Source organism: Corapipo altera, unplaced genomic scaffold, assembly GCF_003945725.1.
Source record: "Corapipo altera isolate COAL_440 unplaced genomic scaffold, ASM394572v1 0, whole genome shotgun sequence".
Lineage (NCBI taxonomy): Eukaryota > Metazoa > Chordata > Aves > Passeriformes > Pipridae > Corapipo > Corapipo altera.
The window spans coordinates 16,790,266-16,815,067 of record NW_020884872.1 but is presented as its reverse complement, the minus strand read 5'-3'; the positions used below and the strand labels follow the sequence as shown (position 1 = coordinate 16,815,067).

Sequence of the window (24,802 nt, the reverse complement as noted above, 5' to 3'; positions counted from 1 at the left end):
GCCGGGAGGTGCGGGGCGGGAGCGCGGCCGTGCAGGGGCAGCGAGCGGGGCCGTGGGGGCAGCCGGCAGGCGGGGCGGGGGGCGCTGCCGGGGCCGCTCCCTGCCGGTCCCGGGGCAGCGGGGCCGCCGTGCCCGCCCGAGCCGCGCGGGGCGGGGAGTGCCTGATGGAGCGGCCGTGACGATGAGAGGCGCGGGGAGGCTGCGGGATGTGCGTGCCCGGGCTGAGCCCTATCCGGCCCCGCCGCAGGGATGGGAGCCCCCGGCCCGGGTGTCCAGGTCTTTGCCAAGGCCGTGCTCCGATGCCATTCGGCTCGAGGGGGAGACGAAGCCCAGCCCTGGAGCTGTTGGGGCGGTGCTGCTCCGTGCGCCTCAGCGGTGTGCTGTGGCTGGCACGGGAGTGAGGGGAGTTGTTCTCCCCCTTCCTGCCTTGGGCTTCAGGAGTGCCTAAGGAAGCGTGGGAACTGGGAAGGAGGTTCTTGCTTTCATCTCCAGGCACCTGCTGAGGGATGCATTCCGTTTTAGGCAGAGACACGGAGTGTCCAGGCTGGCCAGGTCAGAGGGCCCATGTAGGGACAGTGCTTTTGAGGGCAGTGCTGCTCCCGTGACAGCCACCCTGGTGTCACCATGGCACCACTGCAGGTGGTGACCATGTGAGCAGCCCTGAACAGAAGGATTGGGGATGCTGGTGAAGTTCTGAGTTATGCTTGTGGAATCTTTTAAAATTGCACACTCCAAAATGGGAAGGTTTTGATGTCCTGTCAGTGTTTGGTGTGGCACAATGACAGGAGTTGGAGATCGTCCCTCCCTCCTATTTTTCCATTATGAACTGGCATGGAAGAGGGACCTTGAATGAAAATTGTCAGAAAAGCAGTTGATGTGAAAAGGTTTTAGATACTTAGATTATCCACAGTGCAAACATGGTGCTGGTTATAGGCAGCCATGCAGAGCTGTCAGACAAGCAAGGGAGAGTCTGGCCAAGCTTCTGCAGCAGAAGAGCAGAGCTGAGCATTGTGGGGTGTGTCGTGTGAGTTTTGTTATCTGTGCATTGAGATTGTTGCCAGTGGAGAGTATCAAGGGAGATGAGAGAAAACTTGTAATTTCATAAAAAGACTAGAATGTGCTGAAAGGTGTGCCAAAATTGGAGGGTAGAAGATCCCCAAGTTTTGCTCCCTGATCTGATCTAGTGACCAAGTTTCAGTAGCTGAGAGAGATTTCATGAAGTTGGTGATAATGTCAAACACTGCAGAGCTCAAGAAGGATGAGACCCTGTGTGGTGTCTTGTTGCTGCTGTCCATGTGTACCTCTAAGAGCACAGCCACAGATCTACAGATTTCATTGTCATGTCAGATGCTGCTGCAGAGTTACTGTTTCATACGAGTGGCTGTTAATTTTGCATTTTGTGGGATTTTTTTCTGCTGAAGGAAATTAATTGCATGTATGACGGTAAAAATTAGTTGTTTGGCTGTTTTCTCATCTTCATGTTCCTCATCTTCAGCCATCAAAAGTACAGAGCTATTCTGAAGAAAGAGAAGAGGAAAAAAAAGCGACAGGCGCTTGCCAAACTAAGGGACTCAGGTAACTGTGAAGTGCTTGATGCTGTCAGTGGAACTAGAAGTGATTGGGTTTTTTCTTTTTCTTTTTTTTTTTTTAAGGATATAATTCTGTGTATCCTTTGCTGGCTGTAGCATCCAGTTATGTAGATGCATTGTTTTGTGTTTTTTTCTCAGAAGCTACAGAAAAAGATGAATCTGTGTCTGAGGAAGAAGAGGAGGAAGTGGAGAAAGAGGAGGAAGAAGAAGAAGAAAAAAAACTTGAGGCAGAAAGGTGAAAAATCTTTGAAATGGCATATATGCAGTAGACACTTAGGTAGTCAATTCCATTTTTATACTTTGAAAAGTTTGAATATATTCTGTAAAACAGAATATTTTTTTAATATTTCAGATTACACCATTCTTTTCTCTAATGCCTGAATGATTCCATTTGAATTTTCTCTTTTAAGGAAGATTAGATAAGCTGCAGTTATTTCTGGAGCAATAAATTTGAATTCTGTACATGAAAATCACGTCAGTTCTGGATACTCATTAAATGGAGGGTCTGAGTAGTGTCTGGTTTCCTTGGTAGACAAAAACTACATGAGCAGTGGCTGCTGAGAGAAGAAAAGGCCCAAGAAGAGTTCAAGCTAAAGAAAGAAAAAGAAGAGGCTGCAAGAAAACGGCAAGAAGAAGAAGAGGTGATGTATAAACTGACTGTCACTGTTGTGCCTGGAAATAAGGTAGACTTAGGGTAATGGTCATGGACCTATTTTTCTTGATCCTTGTGTGTTTAAAAGCACAAGCTCTTTTGTCTTTCATTTAGAAGAGCAAAATTGAAAAGGAAGAGAAAACAGCAACTCTTTTAAAGAGTTTTTGTCCAGAGATTAGTTGCTTGTGATTGGATGGAAACTTAATGATCAAGGAGTTGTTTGGGTCAAACAAGATAATTTTGACTTGGATTATAAAGCACTATTTCCTTAAATAATTAATTTTTTTATCATAAAGAGGAAGATCAAAGAAGAATGGGAAGAGCAGCAAAGAAAAGAGAGAGAAGTGGCACAGCAGAAGCAACAGGAGAAGAAAGAGAGAGAGGTGATTCCTGGTGGTGGGAGGATAAACATGTTACATATCCTGTTACGTGATGAAATGCAACAGTTATGCATGTTGAAGAGGGATTTTGTTATAATTAGCAAATGTATAAATGTGTTGGTTACTCCATTCTGTTTGATTTCCTAAAACTGTGAATCACTGTTAAAGAGCATCTAATGGATCCATATAAAGGGTAACTTGTTTTAACACATCTGGTTGTCCAGAGTATGTAATTGCTTACATCAGTTAAATATGAAGGCACACTGCCAATGCAGGTTCTGATTTGTGCACTTTCTGCATCATGTGTTAAAGACGGTCCTTCCTTAATGTCTCAGTTGAACACAGTCAGTGCTGAAGAAAATGCCCAAAGAGGATATGGAATATGGAAGTACATTGCTGCTGTTCCTTAACACAGTTCTTAATCAAAAGATGTGTTACAGCTCTTCTTTACCTGACTCATCCAACAGGACGTATCTTTTTTCAGAGCTCCTTGGGTGGAATAAAAAATTATACTGAAGATACAAGTCATTGATGACGTTTCTGTTAATGATACATTCTTCTTAAGTTTTAGAAGTTCAATGACCTGGATGTAAGATGTCCTGTACAGAAATCCAGTGTGAGGACTGGCCTGTTATTCCCAGTGAAGGGTGACTGCAGCTTTCTAGGATCGGGTCATTTTTTATTCTCCACAATCACAAAAGTTTCCAGTCTTTTAATTGGGAGATGTCTTGCTACTGTGTCTGGTAACCACAGCAGGAGAGGAGCCATGAGCAGATAGTTATGTCACCCGCAGTTAATAGCTGGTTGTGCCACTGATGATGTAAGACTTGCACAAGGAATGCCAAAGAACAGCAGTTGTTGTATTTCCTGTCTTACTTCCTCTAGTGTTGAGTCCATTTCTCTCTTTGCAGTAAATAGGGAGAGAAAACGATGCTCGTGTCCTTGATTTAAGGTTGAGATATAGTTCAAAGAGAGTTGAACCATGGTAACAGCAAGATTTTGTTCCTCCCCTCTCTCCTCGTGCCTGGGTTTGCCCAAGCCCTCAGTGGGGTAATTTGGTTCTCTGAACTAGATGGAAGCTGCTTTCTTTTTTGCTTCCTTGTTGGCTTGTTTGCTTTGTGTTTTTCTTGGTTACTATTTTACTGTGTTAGTGAGTTCAGTTGGCTCATAGAGGGCATTGACAGCAGCCAGAGGGAAACTGATTACCCAGCTAGGAGTGGAGCCACCCATTCCAGCAACAGAAAGTTGTTTAATTGATTTTGCCTGTGTCTTGAAACAGCAGTTTATTCAAATTCTAGCAGTGATTTAAAAAAGAAGCTGATTTCCCTCCCTAAGATGAAAAAATAGATTTTATGATTTCGTGACTGGTGGTAGTTTGGGGCTTTATTTGTGTTTTTATTTTGGCTTGTTTTTCTGTTTATGTGGTTTGGTTTTTTGTATGTTTATTCTGTTTTGGTTTTCTTTAATAGGATGGATAAAATCTGACATTCTTCATGATTAGTACCAGATGCTCTCTGTGTTCTCATCTTGGATTGCATTTTTTAATTTTTATTTGCTCTTTTTTAATTTAATTAATTCTTTTCCAAATTAGAACAGTGCTAGCATATTTTCTTGTTTTGATTATGTTTAAATGTCTTTTTTTTCTTTGAACTTCTTAGAATAATTTGTCAGAACCAATTTCCAGCCAGATTTGGAGAGTGATATAGTTTTGCTCAGCCCAGTTAGAAGAAGTAAGGGAAAGAATATCTTCATTGTCTTCCTGTATTTGGAAGGCTAGGTACAGTTAACTTATGATGTTTAGGCTTCTTAATAGTTACATCTTTTGCTTTAACAGAGACTCACTGAGCATTGTGTTTTTCTGTGTGTTACACAGAATGCTTAAGTTAAAAAGTTTAGTGCAGCTAAACAATTATGGACTTACCTGTAACCAGGCTGTGTGCTAGAGCAGGAGATACATTTAAATATTCAGTAGTTCAATGACAGTTTTAAAAAAGAAAATTAAACTTCTAAGATGTCCATTGTTTACTTTAGAAAATCATCTACATAAGGGTCTTGTCTGATGTATCCTTTAACAACTTTGCAGTACATGAACTGCTACAGAGCCAAAGTAAATCTCCTGTTTTTAAAGCAAACCCCATCAAATTTTCATTATGCATAATCATTGCGTATTATAAATTAGGTTCTTAACTAAAGACAACAGATGTTTTGCGTGTCCTCAGGGTTTTCACTAGTCCTGTGTTTGCACCATTTATAGGCAGCTGTGCAGAGGATGCTGGATCAAGCTGAAAGCCAGGTATGCTCAGAGACTTTTTGAGAAAGAACTGAAAAGTAATTTAATTTCCATCCGGTGTTTGTCTTCTAGCATGCTGTCCATCTGCTCTTGAGAACCTAATGGCCTGAATAAATTTAATATATAGTGGCTTGCATGAGCTGTAAACAATTATTTACTGGGTGGAACATAATTAAGCATATTTCTGGCTGGTTGGTGGCAGTGCAGCTGTGCATGCTGATGACTGTTCAGGAGATCTGAGTCAAAATGAACCTGGAAATACTGCTGTGTGCTGTTAAAAAACACTGTGCATGATGGTTTATTTGTGAATTGTAATTCTAAATAAATCTGTCAGTCCTGGGTGGCAAGACAAACTTGTCTTTTTAAGCAGATGGCAGGCTCTAAATAAGAGGATTCAGTGGTAGAGAAGGGCACAGATTCTTAAGGAAAAGAAAAAGGTAGGGGAGGAAGAAGCTGACTGTTCAGATGCCTGGAAGAGCATGGATCACAAGCTGGCAGTGTGTAGCAAAGAAAACTGCAGTTTTCATTTGAATCTTAGAAATTGCCTTAAAGAATAATTTGGCTTTTTATCTCTGTCATAAAATTAAACTCATGAGGATTCTAGCTCTGTTTAAACCACTGCATGAATCTGAAAAATAAGTTTTAACCTAGTTAATCCATTGTGTGTTGATCGCCATAGTTACATTTGGTTCCAAATCATGTTTAAACAGTTCTTTAGGTAGGGATCTAACTCTGTTTCATAATATGGGTAGAAGAATGCTCTGAACTGCTACCTGTCCAGAGCTCAAGATGTATTAGCAGCCATGTCTGCAAAGGAATAGACAGAAATGTGGTATGTTAAGAGACTGCATTATAGTATCAGTTCAGGGTTCAGTTACTGCTGAAGTAACAGTGCTGTTCTGGTGAGAGAAAATTGTGGCTGCAAGTCATGAACAGAACTGGTCGCAGGGTCAAAATGCTGCTTGTAAATAAACAGTTTTCAGTTGATTTAAAAGGAGAACTGTAAAACCACTCAGCTTTACAGATTACTTGGTTAGAATGAAAATTCCCTTTTTAAAATGTGTGTCTTGGTTGTAGTCAGTCAAGGCTTGCAACTTGGTAAGTCCATTTGGAATTACAGAAATCCTAATGGGCCAAAATGACCAGTATGGGCACTTTTACTTCCAGTGCTAACTATGAATTTAATTTTTTTAAATTCTGGCCTTTGGCATGTTGTTTTTATTTTAGCCTTTTCTAGATGCACAGAACAGCAATAATGCTAAGCTTGCTGAGCTTTGAGCTACTGCTGAAACAAGTGAATAGTCCTAGCTTTCTCTCTCCCAGTTGTGCTGGTTTTGGCCGGTTAATGTTCTTCATGGTGGCCAGTATGTGGCTGTGGTTTGGATTTGCACTGAAAATAGGGTTGATAACATAGAGATGTTTTTGCTATTGCTGAGCAGGGCTTACACAGAGCCAAGGCCTTTTGTGCCTTTCATGCTGCCACACTGGCAAGGAAGTTGGCGATACATGGGAGTTGGGGAGGAGACACAGCCGGGACAGGTGACCCAAACTGACCAAAGGGATATTCCAGACCATATGACACCATGCTCAGTATATAAACCTGGGAGAAGAAAAGGGAGGAAGGGCAGGGGCTTTTGGAGTGATGGTGTTTGTCTTCCCAAGTCACTGTTACATGTGATGGTGCCCTGCTCTCCTAGAGATGGCCGAACACCTGCCTGCCTTTGGGAAGCAGTGAATTAATTCCTTGTTTTGCTTTGCTTGTGTACCTGGCTTTTGCTTTCCCTATTAAACTGTCTTTATCTCAACCCATGGGTTTTTCAGCTTTTACCTTTCTTACTTTCTCCCTGATCCCGCTGGTGGGGCAGTGAATGAGTGGCTGTGTGGGGCTTGGTGTCTGGCTGGGGCTAAAGCATGGCACAGGTGTATAAAGCTGCCCAAGGCACTGGGCAGCTTTGAAAACAATGCTTTAAATAGATTCAGCTTGCCTTGTAGCAGCCCAGTGCTCACAATTGCACGTGAATTCAGTTGTCAGTTTTATTTTTGACATTCCCTTTCTTTATTCATTTCTAACTTCTGTGTATTTTAATGTTTTTTTCCACAGCTGGAGAATGGTGTGAGTTGGCATAACCCAGAGCCCCCAGAGAATCTGGGAACAGAGAAGGATAGAGCGAATTGCCCCTTCTATATTAAAACAGGTTCCTGCCGATTTGGAGACAGGTAATCAATTGAATATTTACCAGCATAGAAGTGTTTTGGGGAGATGAAAGGGAGGCAATTTCGTTAGGTCATAAGCAAACTGAAGAAAAATTGCTATATAAAATACTTTCATGTATTTGGATGTGGATTGAGAGCAGAAGCATTGCCTGGCTGGAATTGAGCTATTTTTTATGGCATATTATTGATGGTGCATTCTGGTTACATTGGTCAGACTTAGTTTTCCTTAGCTCTGACACATGCACAGATATATTCAGACAGAGTATATTTGGTTTGTTATTAGTACAGGCCTGAAATGTCAGATTTTGGTTTTTTATGTTGTCTACTTTGCATATGTTGCATTGTCTAAAAGATAAAATCAAATCTCAAATGGACTAAAGCAAGTTAAGGTAAATCTGCACTGTTGTGAAAGCTTCCAGAATTCTCACTGTTTAAGTGTGTGATACATTAGTTCTTGAGTCTTGTACACTGATAGGGGAGGGAAGTATAGTAAAAGGCAAGAACAGAGAAGGACAACAAGATGATGAGAGATGAGCAACAGCTCTGTAGGAGAAGTCACTGAGTCTAGACTCTTTTGAAAGAAGGGATGGAAGAGGGCTGTGATAGATGAACAGGAAATTCATGGTAGGATGGAAAGGATTATTTGCAGTTTCATCAGGTGTTTCTGAGTGTTTACTGGCTTTAAAAAAGAAAGGACTTCTCATATGAAACAAATGGCAAAACCTGTTGCCTGAGGACATAGAGAAAGCCAAAAGTGTAAACAGATTCATGGGGTACGAGTTCATGTTCATCAGTGACCAGGAACAACGATGACCCAAATGCTGCATCTGACTAGAAAATACCTGATTTTTTTTGTTGTTGTTGTGTTTAGGAGGAATAACATCTTAGCAAGGAAGGACACTGATATTTATTACATGAATCTTCAGCATAAATAAAGCTATTTTACTAACTTGTATCACTGAAATGTGTGTGGTCCAGCTATCATAGTTTTCTTTATCCTAGGAGTAATTTGTTTCAGTGTGATGTATATTGTGGATAATTATGTGGATAATTCAACTGTATGGAAGCTTCAAGTCCACATCTTTTTTTTCTATTTTGAAATATGTGTTTAATTCCATAATAAAGATTTGGCCAGCTATTTCACTGCAGACACCATTTTTGCTTTTCAAATGTCTAGGTCTTTGCAGTATTTTTGTTTCAGTGGTTTTTAATAGAGGTAACCTCCATGGATCATTTATGGGTTGCACAGAATTCAGCTTTGCTTTGAACTGTGAATAATGCTTGGAAAACAAATACTGAGAAACATCATATTCTGCCCTTCTTCTTTCATCCATAGTTGTTGATCTCAGATACCTCTCCATCTTCCTTCTTTCTCCTTCCATACCTGCTTCCTTCATATTCTGGTCATTTTAACCACTAGTGCTGTCTGTAAGTTGAAGGACAGGTACAGCCAGGGTAAGGACTGGAAGGATGGATTGGAAGCAGTTGGGAAAAACTAAGAGCCAGTGTTACCAATAAATAATTGTTGAATCTTGTCAAAGCTCACTGTATCTTGAAGAAGCTAAAACTGGCTGAGTTCACTATTATCCATTTCCTCTAATTCAAACCCTAATATTTTGCAGTAATACTGGATTTTTTGGTCATTAATTTCCTTTTGTTCTGTCACGTGCTGTAGTCATTTTGTGTACAGGCAGTATTGGTTGGATTTAATCTTTTGAGTTCTATTATTCAAATTGAACAGGAAAAGGAGGCAGCTTCTCAAATGTAAAAAAATAATAATCATCAAATTAATTGTCTCCTGGTTTAGTTTTGGGTTTGGAGATAGGGCGCTTTTTTTTAAACTCTGGTGTCAACCAGAAGGTGACTGACTGACTGGGTGCAGAAAGACACTTCACAGCTGAAGTCTAGGTTGGAATTGCCCATTTTGAGACCTCACCTCCCTGCAGTTTGTCTGTGCTGTGCCAGTGCCAGACGAAGAGGGCAGATTGTCTGGATATTTTTCTGAGCATGTCCTGAATAGGAGAAATGTGTTGGAGAGTGCATGACCCAGTTGCTTGGGGAAGTATGAAATGGAGATCAGAGAGCACAGTGAAATAAACATCGAGGCCAACATCTGTGTTCTTACTGGATCTAAAGGTGTCTGGGGGAGAACTGTATTTCAGCATGTGAGGGAGGTAGCTTGAATATGATGGATGGTGAGGGAGACCTAATAGTTTTATGGCTGCCAAGAGGATGCAGACTAAGATAAGACTGACTTTAAAGAGTTTTTTTATTTTATGTTTTTTTTAGAAGTGGAAAAATAGCAGTCTTGTACTTACCCAACCACAGGTCTAAACATGCTGTCCTTCCCTCACTCCCTCTCTCCACCCCTATATGATGAGAACAATTTCAGTGAAAGTTGTTTAGTTTGTGGAAAGAAGAGCAGGGATTTGCTTTAAGATGAATTTGTAGAAAGAATACTGGCAATCTTTTAAGCCCTTCAGAAATTGGGAACACATTTAACCCTAGTAGCCTGAAAGAAATTACTTTAGCTCTCATTGTGACGCTGATATCTATAGCTTTTGTAGATACGCCTTCTTAAGCAACGATGTATTTGTGCATGGCAGGAAGCATTAAGATTATGTGCAAACTCACTCCAAAAGATTTGTTTTACTAATTGAAATACGTTGATCTCCCACTAATGGATTTTCTTTTATAATAACTCTAACTGAAAACGGCAAGTGTTTGAAGCTTCAACATTTTCTGCTGCAAGTGCCAATCTTTCCACTTTTCTTTCTTCTCTACTACTCTCCAGGTGTTCTCGCAAGCATAACTACCCAACATCCAGCAAGACACTCCTTGTCCGAGGGATGTTCATCACCTTTGGCATGGAGCAGTGCCGGAGGGATGACTATGACACAGATGCAAGTCTTGAGTACAGTGACGAGGAGACCTACCAGCAGTTCCTGGAGTTCTATGAGGACGTGCTCCCTGAATTTCAGAATGTGGGGAAGGTTGTTCAGTTCAAGGTATGCATCTAAGTGTGGTTTACAAGCCTTAAGAAAAATCTGTCCGGCGTGCCCTAGCTAAATCCCGTGTGCGTTAGGAAACTACAGTGTCCTTACAGCAAGCTGGACATCTCTCATGTCACCTGTAAACTTGCCACTGCTGTTACAGAGCACTGTCTTCCTCTGGGTGAATCTTCTCTCCCATTCCCCTGGACTGTTATAAAAGCTTGTGCTTTTATATTGCAAGTTCTTCACACTGCTCAACAGCCCACTTACCTCACAGTCCTTTCTTTATCCTGTGCTAAGCCCCAGAGGGTCCACTGAGATGGTTAGACAGGATAAATACATCTGAGCTATTGTATTTGTGCCTAAGGAATGAAATAGTGGGAGTATGAAATGTATTTGGAGTGTACACCCAAACAATGTCATTTTAGGACTGACTGGATAAAATAAAATCAGATTACAAAGAACTGCAAAGCTAGTAGGTATTCCAGTAGGAAGAATTATAAAAAGGTACATTATGTAAATGGTGTTTAGATTTGTCATCCATCCTTAGTTTGTGCATTTGGTTTGCTGAATGTTTTGTACTGAATTTTTCCCACTTATATTGTGATTTCTTATGGGGAAAAGCAGGGATCTGTAAATGGAGACCACTGAGATGAATGATGTGTGTTAACAGTCCCATGTTGCCCCAAAATTATGCAGCTTGGATGGTGAAATCTCCTCGTATCAGAATCTATTGCAGCATCCCTTTCTGCTTGCCATTCCTGAGAGTTTTCTTGCAGTCACCAGGAGGCACATGGTGCCTTTTCTCCTTTTGTTTCCATCTACTGACAGTAGTGCCTCGGGACTGAGGTGGTATTAGCATTTCAAGCAAGAGGAAAGTAGAAAGAGTGAATTTTCAATAGTTGTGTAATGAGCTTTATAGGTAAGAAACCTTCACTTGTTTGGAGGAGTATCCCCTCCATATTGTGACTCATGGGCTATCAGCAAGCTGTGGTCTGTGCTAGAAGATGGGATGTAGATTCCCTATGGAGGTGGGTAAAATGTCTTACCAGCAAAGTCAGATCCTTGACTTTGTATCGTCGTTCTGTGTGGCTGTGCTAAGCTGCACCTACTTGGGTCCCTGTGGTTGTTTGTGTGGCATTCCATGGCTTCCAAGGCAATTGTGCAATCACAAGGTGATTCTTATGGACATTTTCATTACATTAGATATGCCTCAGAATGACATGTTGGCTGCAGGGATCTTAACTGTGAGTGAACTGAGTCTCTGCAACTGTTTAGAATCAGATTATACACACCCCTCTTTCAGCTGATTTCTTTTTCCAGTGTAGCCCAAGGTTTTATTCTTGTTGTTCTTTCTGGGAAGCTGCTCCAGAGTCTGGGAGATCCTAATAAAACACTCTTCCTACCCAAAAATGTCTATGCCAAAATCATTCTCTCTTGTTCTTGTGTTGACATTGTTTATCTCAAATAGTTTGACTCCTTCCTGTAATATTTAATTATACAACTGCTTGTTGTTGTGACTGAAGCCCTTTCCTGATCCAGTGCACAAAGAAATATTTCCTGAGGATCAGTCAGGGTTCAGGGATGAAAGGAGCTGCTAGCCTCACTTGTGCAGATACTGGAAGAGGCCTGGGGGCAACAGGGGTTGGGATTGCAGTTCTGCCCTGCAGAACTGTGTTCCACCTGCCTGGGCCTGCCCATCAAAATCTTTTGTAATTAGCAGCAGGCTTTCTGGAAGGTAATTTGTGTATTTTTTGAGAGCTTTAGTTATACTCTGAATGCTAAATCATAACAAAAAAAGGGTTTTTGGAACCTGTACAGTGAAAGCTGGTGACTTCAGCTTTTCTAACCCATCTCACAGGGATGCTGTAAAGGTAAATTGCTCTAAAGAGTCTCTTACTGTAATGAATGCCACATTTCCACATGAGGATACTGCTAATTGTTTTCAGAGCAGATTTGTCTGTTGCACTGAAGGGCTGGCCTATACTCCAGTGCAAGACAATGGAGTATAAACTGTCTTGTGGGCTAAGTGAAGCTGAGGTCCCAGAGTTAATCAAAGCATAATGCTGGAAACAGTCAAACATAAGCCAGAAGGGCTTTTTTCTTTTTTTTTGGTTAAAACTAAGTGTTCAGAAGAAAATCATATCTAAGTTGATATGGATGAGCTCTCATAAATGAATGGCCCATCTCAGAATGCAGGAGCTGCTGTACAGCATAAACCTTCCACTGCACTGACTTTGTGTTTCCAACCCCTCAGGTCAGCTGCAACTATGAGCCTCACCTGCGAGGAAACGTCTATGTCCAGTACCAGTCGTAAGTACTCGCAGTCGTACTCAGTGCTAGAACTAAACTCCAGCGTTGAGTAATGAATAAGAAGTGTTTATATAATCCATGTGATTCATTCTCATACTGTAATGGGAGGCCAGAATTGGTAAGTGATGTCTGAACTGACTGTGTGATGGTAATGCTGTGTGTCGTTTCACTTTTTAAAGAGAGAAGGACTGTCAGGCAGCCCTGGCCCTGTTCAGTGGACGATGGTATGCAGGCAGACAGCTTCATTGTGAATTCTGTCCTGTGACGAGGTGGAAAACTGCTATTTGTGGTGAGTCATGTAAACACTTGGAAAAGAGAACGAGTGTTACTCAAAGAGTACTAATGGAAGTGAAAAAGAAGGATTAGTCTGCAGCTTTCGGATCTGCCTAATGTTGTAGTTCATTTCTGTTTGGAAGACAAATGTGCTAACTTGCTTGTGTAGATCTAGGAAAGAAAAGGAATATTATACCGTGGCATGTAAGTGCCTGAATTGTTTTAGTGGATTTACCTTGGACTGGAAAAGAAAGTTTAGATTCTAGCTTTGGAAATAATAATCTTAAAATGAAACTACACAAAGTACTACTTTATCTCTCAAAAAGCAGCAGCAGTTTCTGAACTATCAACAGTTCTTAGCAGTAGCTATCACATTTAACTTATCTAGATTTACACCCTTAGATTAAGATAAATGAAATTTAATGAAATGAAAAATGAAATTTGTTCTAAGGTAAAACCAAACCTTCATAGCTGTTAAGAAGTTAATTCCAAGAAAAGTACACAAGGAAAATTAATCTTGTGTGAATTAAATTGATAGGTGGTCAGAGGCATGTTTTTCTGTTTGGAGAAGCGAAATTCAGTTTATTAAGTTTCTCCTCAGTAGGTACATAATGAAGAAAGAGATTTAATAGATGATCTGGTTCATAAAAAATCAAACCCTAATCTGTTGCAGGCTTATTTGAAAGGCAGAAGTGTCCAAGAGGGAAACACTGCAACTTTCTTCACGTATTCAAAAACCCAAACAATGAGTTTTGGGAGGCCAACAGAGACATACGTATTTCTCCTGAACGGACTAATCAGTTGTCTAAAAACTCTGAAAGGAGAAACAGATCAAGCCATCGTGATGACTATTACAGCCGGTCCAGGAGAAGGGGCAGCCCGAGCCCAGATCATTCTTACCGGAGAAATGGAGAGTCCGAGAGAAAAAAGAACCGCCGCAAAAACAAGAGGCGGCGCCGATCGGGGCGGTCGAGGAGCCGGGAGAGGAGGAGGTCTCACAGCAGGGGGAGAAAGAGGAGAGGCCGCAGTCGCAGCAGAAGTCACAGTCGAACTCGCAGTCGGAGCAGAAGCCGGAGTTCCTCTCGATCCAGGAGCAGGGGTAAAAAGAGATCAAGCAGCAGAGGAAAAAATAGTGAAACTCCCAAAACAAAGTGAGAGTTACTTTTAGAAATCAGTAATTGATCAGAAATAGATCTGACAGAGAAATCTTTACAACAGGGCACCAGATATATTTTGAGTTTTAAATAAAGTGTTCTTGCACATTAAAATGTTTCTTCCTAATAAAGGAACCTAGTTTATTGTGTGCTAAGCTTCAGAAAATGAAAAGTTTTAAGTCCTATAGAAGGTGTGAACGTCAAGTACTCTAGCTACTCTGTCCCTCCGAACTGCTGCAACACCTGGATACACACTGAGTACAAATAGAGAAGTAAAGCCTCTTTGGTATATGCTTATTTCTGTTTTGTGTGTGTTAAGTGTTTCCTGTCCTGTAGGGAGTTAGTACAGAACAGCCAGTGTGCAGTAGATTTACACCCCTGCACGCTGCAGACCGAGGTCTGTGTAGACAACTGCCGTTTGTATTTTTCATCTGTTTATGGGAAATCTCTTTCTAGACAAAGTAAATATAATCGTATTATGAGTTTGAGTACAGGGATCTCAAAGACACCACTGTTTGATTGTACAGTACTTGCCCAGTAGGAGCTTTGTGGTCACGAGTGTTGGATTTTTCTCTCTCCCCTGACTTGAGCTGCTGGACTAATTGCCTGTAGGGATTGCAGTAGACTAAAACTGAGTAGGAAGTACACAGAGAAACAATCATTTTATTCAGTACCTTAATCCCCAAGTAAGAGTGGAAACCATGCAACTGTAATCCTTGAGTGAGGGTAGAAAATGCTTCACATACTTCTTGGCTACACACCATTTGTAGGTGAAAACAACTTGCCTAACCTGTGCTGGAGGGGTGGAAGTGTCCCATCTGGGAACCAAAGATGCAAATGTGATTGTGAAGGCTCGATCAAGACAGTTGCACAGTGGCTGAAGAAACTGAAGGGTTTATACCTGAAAGAATACTTTGTTTTGGTAGAGGAGGACTTGACTTTTTATGGTTTTTAGTTTATTTTACAAACAGTTTTAGGCACCCTACTGCCTTGCTTTCCTATAGCCAAGGTGGAGAGCAGGGTACATAAAAATGAAGTTACAGGGACAAAACCTTTTTGAAACGACAGCTGTATTAGTAAAGTACCTGCAGTTAGATAAATCCTTATAAATATTTTTTCACTTTTAAATGAAAGATTTGTGCTGTTAGATGGACTGTACTTCATACAGCTTAACTTCAGGTATTTAATGTGCGCACCTCAGATGCTTGGAAAGCAGTTTGTGGGGCTGAAGGTGCAGGTCTGCAGAGACACCTCCCTCTCTTTAGCTTCTCCAAAGAACTTGTGCTCCTGCCCTTAGAATACAGATCAGACCCCATGAGTTAGAAGCCTGAAATAGGCGTGAAGTGCTCCCAAATAGGAATTCATTAAGATTCCAATGATGTAACATGCACTACCATGGAATATCTGGATTATCCAAACTTTACCAATAGCATTCCTCACAGCAAGAATGTTTTTTTTCCCCAGGATAGTTAAGAGTGAGTGAACATTGCTTCTGGATATAATATATATATTTTTGCTTTTCTAAATGCATACTGCACCTAGCATGCTGATTATACATTTTTCCTTCTTTCTTCATGTGTAACTGTTGTCCAATATGGAGTAATACAACAAAAGTGCTATATATTGATGTTCAGTTCAAACCCAACTTTCACTATATATTGTCATAACTGTAGGCAGAGCTGTAGCTTAGTTAATTTGATTAAATGTTTTAGTTATTAACAGATGTAGGAGCTGTAATAGCATAACTTTTAAAATAATAACTTTGAAAGGTGTATTTCAAAGGATAGACAGCACTAATTTTAAATTCCATTTGAGAAATTTGTGACCACCAGTTTCTCATAACATACCTTTTTCTGACTAGACCTTACAGACAGATTTTTCCTGAGGTTTCTGTTTTTCTGTAGATGCTCAATTGTCTCAGTGGTCACTTGTGCAGCACGTGGCAAACTCTGGTTCAGTTCCCTGGAGCAGAACTGAATGGGCATTTCCCATGTGCAGAGATGTCACCAGCAGGCTGGTATCTTTCTTTCCCTGGGGCTGCCTTGCTTCCCACAGCTCGTGCTGCTGACCCAGCCTGCTGGCCAAGGCAGTGGGAGAGCTGCCTTGGGACATCTGCAGACACTGTGCATCCCGTGTCACGCGGCTGGGCTGTGGTGGAGCATTATCCCAGCAAAATGAATTATCAAGCTCAAGGAGTGGTGGAGTGGGTGGTGGGAACCTGTGACCTGTTGGGTGAAATAAGCAAACCAGGTCTCTGTAGGATTAGAAGCTAAGTACAAACTCTCACCCATGTGAGAATTCCACAGGTAATTAGGCTCCTTGTCCCTACAGTTTTATAACGGCATCTGGGAAGCTGAGTGGCTGTATTTTTCTTTTTAAAAAAAAGGTTCTTGTAATTAAAAAAAAAAAAAGGCTTGCTCAGAGATGCATGTAAACTTTAAATATACTTTATTTCTGCTACTACCATGGCTGAAGCTTCAGCTTGTTTTTCTTGAGGTCTGGACCCAACCATGCTGGCTGTACCTGTGCAGTGTAGGACTGGTAGCTGTGATTACCCTTCACTTTCACCTGCAGTCTGTTTATTACACAGAATTTGAGTGCTGTAGATCTGACATTTAGCTTGCATTTGTCAGCATGAAACCTGGGATCCAACCAGTTTTCTAACTTCAGAGTTCATATTTTTCAGTATTGTTTCTCTGCTTCATAGCCTTAAGTAGTGTTATATGCATGGTTTTGTGTTTCTTTATTATTAGCTGAGTAAGCTATTTATTCTGGAGAGACAAAGAGACTACAAGTTTTTTAATGTTAAGCTTAATTCTTTTCTCTCCCAAAGGGGCAAAGCCCCAGAAAAACATAGAAAGGATTTAAATTTGCAATGAATAGCCTGTTCCCACTGCGTGTTATTCTGCATATTCCACAGAAAAGGACCTTATAAAGTGGACTAATATTGGCCAAGTTTTGGGTTGTTTTTTAATGACTGCTTAAAAGCAGCAGCTTTCAAAATAGTTTTTTTCACTTGTGAATTCTGCAGGGATCACAGAGGTGCTTTGGCATGATTCTGAGAGCGGGTGTTTATGCAGAGGTGGGGTGGCAGTGCCAGAGCCTGCCAGACACCCTGTTTCAGTCAGGATGGGTAGCAAGCTCTGCTCCTGCCCATCTGTGGGAATAGGAACAGCCCGCCTGGCAGCAAGGCTGCCTTGTTCCAGCAGCACAAGGGGAATAGTGGCAGCATGGTAGGAATTCCCATAGGCAGAGGCACTGTTGCTGCCCAGCAGAATTAAGGCATCAGGTAACTGGGCTTGCCCTCTCGCAGCACTGCCTTTCCTCCAGCTGCAGCTGGCCCCCTCTGTGGGATTTCATTCCCTGCCTGCCTGTCCAGAGTAGCAAACACCCATCACGGGGTGAGGAGGGGTAGCACATGTCTGTGTGTTGAATGCACGGCATTTCTTATGGAAGGGGAACAAGCGTACCCGGAAAGGCCTTCCCTCTCTGGCCCCTTCCTTAGTGTATAGGGCACATTGTCCAAAATGCATCCCAAGGGACTCCTCTCCCAGCTTTATGCCCTGTGGTGGCAGCATGGCTCTCTTGGATCCAGTTTTGTGTTAGCACGTTCACTGTATCAGAAACTGCTCTCAAGTGTACCAGTGACATTCCTGTGTGCTGAATAACTTGAGGTTTTTTCTAAAGACATGCAAGAGCCTGCTCAAAGATGCTATTGCTTCCTGTCCTGGATCAGCACTTCTTTCAAAACATGAAAGATGAAAGTCTATGCTAGTTAGTAACCTAACAACCTAACTTATTTTCTTACACCATCTGAAGAGTGCAGCTCCTTTTGCTTTCACTGTAAGCTTGCTGTAATTAAAATAAACCCCGATATATCAGCTAAATTCAGTATCTATGGTTAAAAACCAAAAATGATGAAACATTGACGGTCTTTGTCAAGCCATGAGACAGACTGCAAAGCAAGCTGTACAAGCATAATCCATGGCACAAGGTAAAAACTTAAGTCAGTGAAGTTGAAGACATTCAAGCCAACAATCAACTTGCCCAAACAATCCAGAAATTCCAATTGATTCTTTAGCTCCCCCCACCCCTTCCCCACAAGACAGAAAATTCAAGAAACAAAATTTTATTTCAAATAATTTCAGAAATGCCCAAAGATGGTAAATTTTCCCCATGCTTTGCTGACATCATCAACCAGTTCAGTTCTTTTAGAAAGGTGGAGAACAGATTCGTCTGAGAAATTTTTGGTTGAGACCACGACTGTGAACATTGAATTGACTTGCTCAGAATTCCATGAAAGGAACTGAATATTCAGTCTGTATTATCTAGAATTCTCTCTGAACATGTGCTTTCTTTTAATTTTCAAATGAAGTGGTACTACCCCATCAATTTAACATCCACTTTAATAAATTTCATGTTTAATGTGGTAAGCCTTCCAAAAACTTGCTAATTTATTGCTTTCTGTACAATTTAAATGGATGTAAATAACTAATCTTGGACACAGTATACTCAACATTTTTTAATGAAGTGCTCAAGAACAGGTTAAGCACTGTAATAAAATTTCCCTTTTTTTTTTTAAGCCAGCACTGAGTAGCCTCTTCTTTTCTCTGCAAACACCAGGACTAATTACATATAAACACAGAGCAATGGTGTAAAAATGGACATTTATTACAACTAAACCAATGTGACAGACAGAGGTCAAACAGTTTGTCACAATCACAAGAAAGCTTAATTCAGCCAAGCACATACAAGTGACAGTGTAAACTTTAAAAACATGTTTAATACATATAAAATTGCTTCTGGTTTGAAGTAAAGTTACCTTAATTTAAGTCAATCTCACACACAGGGTCATTCCACTGCGATTTCACCCTCATCTATTCCTGCCCACTGTGCACTGGGGAGATGCCCTGGGACAAAAGTCTCCTGCAATCTGGAATCTCTAAGTGTAAATCCTACAACGGGCATACGCAGACAACTTCTAATGCCCCGAGTTCACGGGCACCAGCCCGGTACTGCCACGGGAGCAGCACACACAGGCCTGCCCCGGCTGGCCTTTCTGTTGCCACAAGCATTTATGCTGGGATCTGGATCAGGGGCCTTGAAAGTGGCAACACTGCACTTTTCCTGCTGGCGCCACTTAACTGTGATCCCATCGAGCCCGCAGCCCAGCTCTCCAGCTGGCCACGAAGTGCTGCTGCCATCAGCACTGCCAGAGCCAAGCTTTGTGAAAATGTGGCACTATGCAGTGAACGAGCCACAACTCCTAGATTCCTGAGGAGGGAGGGGATGATCCCACCTCCACAGGGAGCACGAAGACACACAGCAGAACTTGGCAGCTCCCAAGTGCAGCCCTACGTCCTCAAAACCATACATCAGTGGAATTTCCTCAATCAAAGCAGGTTTAGTTTATAATTACTGAAAGTCTGCTCAAAGTGTCAAAATATTACTGGATATCAGTTTACATTTGCAATGAATATACTATACAAATCTAATACCTAAGAGCTCTCACTGCAAATTAGTTGGTTCAACTGTACATCACGCAGGAATTTCCTAAGGGATGTGCCACGTTTAAGGTGTAAATCAAGAAAAGCAGCTAAATGACACTGACACTTAGTGTGGCCTTTTCTTTTTCCTACAGGTACCTATACACCCATTGAAGCTTAACTATAAAACACCAAAAATACAAGTAATTGGTAAACTTGGAAAGAAAATAATAAAAAGTCCCTTTTGTAAAACTGTCTTCCCCATCTTTGAAAGTATTCGATTTTCATCATGCAAATTCCTCTATTCAGTCAGAAAGCTGACCTCCTTTCCTGTGTTCATGGTCAGATAAAGCTAATATCAGACCTAAAAACAGTTTCCTTATTTGAGTTTTTTTTCCTTCTTTCCTCCATGCATTCCCTTTTGAGTATAGTAACTTGTACAGTTTTGCTCAAGGTAGCTACACTAAAATACACCCTCACGTCTAGTGAGCGAATCACTTTGCAGTTTTCTTGCAAAAAGCAGTTATCACCTTAACAGTGTTTACCAGTTTGATATGCAGATCCTGGCAGGATTCTTTGGTATAATGACAAATTCAGTAGTTAACAGATATTTCCATTCTTTATGCAACAACTGAAATAAGCAGAATTATCATAAATGGTGACTAAAACGTAGATGAACAAATTCTTTGGTTGCATAAACACAATTTCCACACTATGACATTTCATTTTTGGAGTTGTCTGTGTAGTTTCTTTTCATTTAGATATGCTATGCTATGTCATAATAATACATTTATTTCCTGAAGTCAAGTTTCCTTATAAAAAACAGTACACTTATCGAAGTCAAACGCAATTTTCCTATAAATGCAGTGAAGGGAGACACTGAGTCAATTTAAATCTAATTCCCTTTCATTATAAATTTTGAACTTCGGTTTCTTGTTCCCTTTTTAAAAAGAAGTATTTTTTCTTGTAGGCCTGAAAGAAGCAGCTTAGTAAAACAGTAATACTGACAAACAGCATCTTACACCATTAGCTAAACATTACAATGATGGCAGTGAACATTTACAGTATGAAACACTGAGATGGCATCAGCTGAAGATTTATGTCAATCCGATTTCTTCAAGTACACTACGAGGGGTCTCTGCTTCCTACGGAGGGAAAATTTGAGACAGTAGTAAATGAACCCTGTGTTTCTATTGAGGAGCACTGAACATGGGTTAGTATGGAAGATGCTGAATTAAAACAGAAAAGCTGAAAGACACGAAAACATACAAGGACTGCTATTTGCAAACACGGTATTAGCTGCACTTTTCACAGAGCTGTTAATTAGATTGTCATGGTTCACAGGAATAGCTGGTAGATTTTATTGCCCTTAAGAGCAATAAAAATAAAACAATTCAGATGTACCAGCAGGGAACAAATCACAACCAAGTAAAAGAGAAAGGAATTGGGGAGGGATGGGGAAGCATCTTGCAATGGAGTCAGTGATTTTTGTGGTGAATTGTTTCACAGGTCTCAAAAATCTGTTAGGGAATAATGAATAAATGTATGAATGAAACTACTGATGCAACTAAGACACAGTATCCCTTAAGCTCTTTTATAAAGAGTCTGGGTTTTTTACAGTGATCCCATGCTTAATTCATAAAACCAGGTCAAGGTACCTTGGTATGCCTGGTGTCAAATAAATTCACCCCTTTTAGAAGCAGAGGAATTTCTAAGTCAGGAATTTTATTATTCCACACCAGGCATAAAGTTTTAGGTTAATTCTATGTTAAAAAGCTTTCTTTAGATTCAGAGCAAGTTGTTTAATACCAAATTCCAAAGGGTTATCATCAGTTTTATATTCATTATTTCCATAGTATCTCAACAGAAATTGTTTACACTAGGAACATTAGGGTGACCTTTTCCATAATTACTAACAATGTCATAGTAAATACAAGGGGATACTGTGTCCGTATGGAAACAAGCAGTTTCAATAACAAGAGTATGAATAACTTACTTTAGCATCCTAAAACAAGACATGTCATGCAGCAGAAAAAAAGGTAGATAACAGTTAAGGCAGCCAACAAATTATTTTTCAACTCTTTGTAAATATTTATTAGAAAAAAGTTGTCAGTAAAATACATAATGAAACACTTCAAACCTTGCAAATAACATCTGAACATTGTCTCTCTCTCAACCTTGACTATGTAGCACAAAATGATCAAGTTTAGTATCCTTATTCAGCTCATGTATAAGGTGATTCAGCGGAGAAGGAACAAGCTCTGATACTTTAAAGGCAACTTCATTTAAAAGTCAGTCAGAGCTTGGAACAGGCCTCCTCCGAACACTTTTAGATGGCTTCCAAAATCCAGCAACAAGTAAGAAATTGCAAGAAAAAGGCAAGTTAAATCTGGAAACAAGATACTTGGTGTATTAAAGATGTAGTGATGGCTTGTTTTTTTTTTTCCCTTCACTGATGCAATATTTAAATATTCTTAGAACTGCAGTGACCTTGATAAAGCCAGACAGGATAGCAGGATTAAAGATTTACATGTGTATTTTAACACAAATCCCCCAAAAGGAGACACTGATTGAAGAAATGGCTATGTAGCATTTTCAATATAACTTGTTCTATTATATTCCCAGATTACTTTGTTGCATTCATTTTAGACCAACCTAACGGTTTTACTCAAGAAATCCTACATTGCTAACTAACTATGGCAACAGAACTCAGGATATTCTAACAGAACACACCTTCTCAAGCATTTTAGGGTCTTGAAAATATTTGTAATAGATCCACTTTTCAGTTTTAAATTGATTAGACAGCAGTGGATGCTTCAGAGTTACTGAGGAGTGAAACGGTATTTACAAAATTGCCTCAAAACAAATTTCTCAATAGCTATGAAGAAACACAGAGCATTGCTGCTGCTGTCTTTAGAGCAGTTTAGTATTGTTGTCTCCACTGCCAATTCAAAGTCATAGGTGATTTTCAGCAGGCATATACTGAAATGACTAAATTTCTTCAAGTAAATCAAGGTCATTGGCTAAAAATTGAAAGCAACCTATTTCAAGGACATTGGCTACTTGTCCGCAGATATCTCACCCATAAACCACAGTAATATTTCAATTTTTTTAATACTACAGCAGTAACCTTGAGGCAGTCATGCCTTCTTATAGGCTCATCAACAATATAATCTCAAGGAACACCTAAAGGGTAATGTGTTTTGCTAGAGGAATAATTTCATCAATTATGACTTTTAAGAAACAAACAGAATGAATTATGTTTTGTTCACATTATTTGTTTTAGTAAGTGTCAAACATTTCATCCAATTCTTATGGAAACTGTTCTGCAGTATTATACACTACCTGCAGCTCAGAATCACCCAAGGCGAACAATGCAAATTTGAAACATCAGAACACAGATGAGGAAAAAAGTCATTCACATGAGACAAAAGTGCATGCAATACTTTATTTCAAACATGCCAGAAAAGCCAATTCATTACCTAGTCATTTAGAAGCAAGCAGCTGTATACAGATAACAAGAAAAACAGCATCTCATTACAGCTCAATGCACAGCATTTTAAGCCAACAGGCATGAAATAATGCAGGCTAAAGCAGCATTAACCAGACATCCAAACACATTGTTAATGGCTTACAGAAAAAAAGGCAAACTTGGAAATGGAAAACCACTTCTATGATCTTGTTTTCTAAGATTCCAGAATGCTGCAAATCCAATCCAAATCTTTTGTCTAATCCCCTAAATCTCCCATTTTTATGTCAGTCTAACATTTGGAAGGTAGTGCATTACCACATATAGAACTACTGTTCGTGGTTAATCTCAGTAACCACTTCCTTGTTAATTACACTAAAACGATTTTCAAAACCAGCATTGGTTTTAGGTTACAAATAGAGGATGCAATACATGCCCTCTCACTTTGCCCACTTTTCAGTGGAATGCACTTATGTGCAGTGGCAGTTCTCAGATACACAAGGCAGCCTGCACTTAAATCTGGAAATGCCAATTTAAGAAGATATATTTCAAGTATACTGTTAATGGACTTAGATCTTTCCAACCCTAACCATTAATGGTTGGACTCAGTGATCTTAGAGGTCTTTTCCAACTATGATGATTCTATGATTCTAGTATTCATTTGTAAAGCAATGATCTTATTCTCACCTTCAGTGGCAGCAACCGTTCAACTACTCACAAGAGTGTTTTGAACATTTAAATACAAATGTTCTAGCTTCAAATTTATCTAAGTCATTCTCTTTGACCTAATCAATTCTGCCTTTCTCCTCTTTGTAAAGTCAGTCACACTATTGTGCCAGTCTTCGGAAAAGAGAATTGGTATTTGCATCTTTGCAATAATGGTCTGTGTAGAACTGTGGATAACACCATCTAATACTTGTGTGTATAGACATTTCACATGATACTGCTCCTTCACTGGTTTCTCTGTTAAGTATGAACCTCACCTACAGGTTTTAAGTGTATGTTTAAATACCACCACAACCTATCTGAAAGATAAACACAGGTTGAGTAATGTTAAAGTAAGGTGTTACAGTGTATAGGTGTTTAGCTCAGAAAATGCTACAGAACTTTTAAGCATAAGACTTCAAGCTTACACACAATAAAAAAGTTAAACCATATGCCAACAAGCACAAGTTTTGTTGAAATGAGACATGAAGAGACAACACTGTAAAACAGAGGGGGAAGAGGAAAGTACAACAGCAGAGAATGGTTGTGGCATTCTATTAGATTCAAGATGACTGGATTCAGCAAGCTGATGATAATGTTCTGTCATGAGTAAGTCACAGGTCTATCTCCTCTGAAACTCTGCATGCATGATGAATGAAGCCATTTAGTACACTGGTACATTAAAGTATTCATGTCGTGGCTACAAAAGAAACGTACATATTCTTATACATAAGAAAACGGTGAAGAGATATGCAAGAAAACAAAAGTATTATCTCATTATTGTATCTCTGACATTAAAAGGACATTTGATACAGAAATACAATATTGCATTTTTGGCTGCTCTAAATTTCCTGAGGGGAGAACCATCATTTTACCCCCCTCTAATTGGCATACTGGGTCCAACAACGCACAGAACAAGTTCACATCATAGTTACTGTATAACATAAGCTCAGAGTTTCTTCTCAGCCCAAAAATGTTTGAAGCGGAGAAACTGCTCAAGAGATGGATCACTCTCTCTATTATTTGCACAATTCTTGTCTCTATGGAGACATCAACTGTTGGCCTCTGTCAGAGACGGGCACTGGGCTAAGTGACATCTGACATCACCCATCACAGCCGCACCAATAAACCCACCTTTAGAGGCACCAGGCCTCTCAAACACTGCTGTGAGCAGCGCTATGCCAGGGCAGCACAGCTGTGGCACTACTGGTGACAAAAATTACATTTTATAGAAACAGTGTCTGTTTTAAAAATGGGAGGTGTCTGATACACCTCTCACAGAAG

General features: G+C 40.3%; 2 protein-coding genes and 1 long non-coding RNA gene across 12 annotated transcripts in view; 1 reads left to right on the top strand and 2 right to left on the bottom strand.

Annotated features, from left to right (window-relative positions):
• The window catches only part of ZRSR2 (zinc finger CCCH-type, RNA binding motif and serine/arginine rich 2), a 16,679-nt gene extending 641 nt beyond the window's left edge, over positions 1-16,038 (top strand). Inside the window, exons 2-11 of the mRNA XM_027638341.1 lie at positions 1,496-1,575; positions 1,728-1,824; positions 2,122-2,230; positions 2,538-2,624; positions 4,876-4,914; positions 7,013-7,128; positions 9,920-10,133; positions 12,376-12,431; positions 12,611-12,720; positions 13,378-16,038. Coding sequence (XP_027494142.1) covers positions 1,496-1,575; positions 1,728-1,824; positions 2,122-2,230; positions 2,538-2,624; positions 4,876-4,914; positions 7,013-7,128; positions 9,920-10,133; positions 12,376-12,431; positions 12,611-12,720; positions 13,378-13,859 — 1,390 coding nt within the window. The 3' untranslated portion in view covers positions 13,860-16,038. The remainder of the gene's footprint in view (positions 1-1,495; positions 1,576-1,727; positions 1,825-2,121; positions 2,231-2,537; positions 2,625-4,875; positions 4,915-7,012; positions 7,129-9,919; positions 10,134-12,375; positions 12,432-12,610; positions 12,721-13,377) is intronic.
• On the bottom strand, positions 7,721-11,284 carry LOC113944823. Of its 3 annotated transcripts, XR_003526837.1 has the most exons (4): positions 11,168-11,284; positions 10,389-10,480; positions 9,444-9,494; positions 7,721-8,551 (listed from the first exon to the last, which is right to left on the bottom strand). It is a non-coding gene; the product is annotated as an uncharacterized LOC113944823 (long non-coding RNA). The 3 variants fall into 3 exon arrangements; XR_003526839.1 differs by lacking the exon at positions 10,389-10,480; XR_003526835.1 differs by lacking the exon at positions 11,168-11,284 and having other exon boundaries at positions 10,389-10,878.
• Positions 16,039-18,506: 2,468 nt separating the features above from the next.
• The window catches only part of AP1S2 (adaptor related protein complex 1 subunit sigma 2), a 30,929-nt gene continuing 24,633 nt past the window's right edge, over positions 18,507-24,802 (bottom strand). For 2 of the 8 annotated variants that reach the window (XR_003526814.1, XM_027638364.1), the window contains one exon: positions 18,507-20,489. Coding sequence is in view for 3 of the 8 variants with exons in the window: in XM_027638364.1 (XP_027494165.1) it covers positions 20,442-20,489 (48 nt within the window). In the remaining 5 variants the exon portion in view is untranslated. Of the gene's footprint in view, positions 20,490-20,681; positions 20,865-21,340; positions 21,350-21,789; positions 24,219-24,802 lie in introns of those variants that run through there. The other 6 variants (XR_003526820.1, XR_003526819.1, XM_027638353.1 and 3 more) reach the window with 5 other exon arrangements.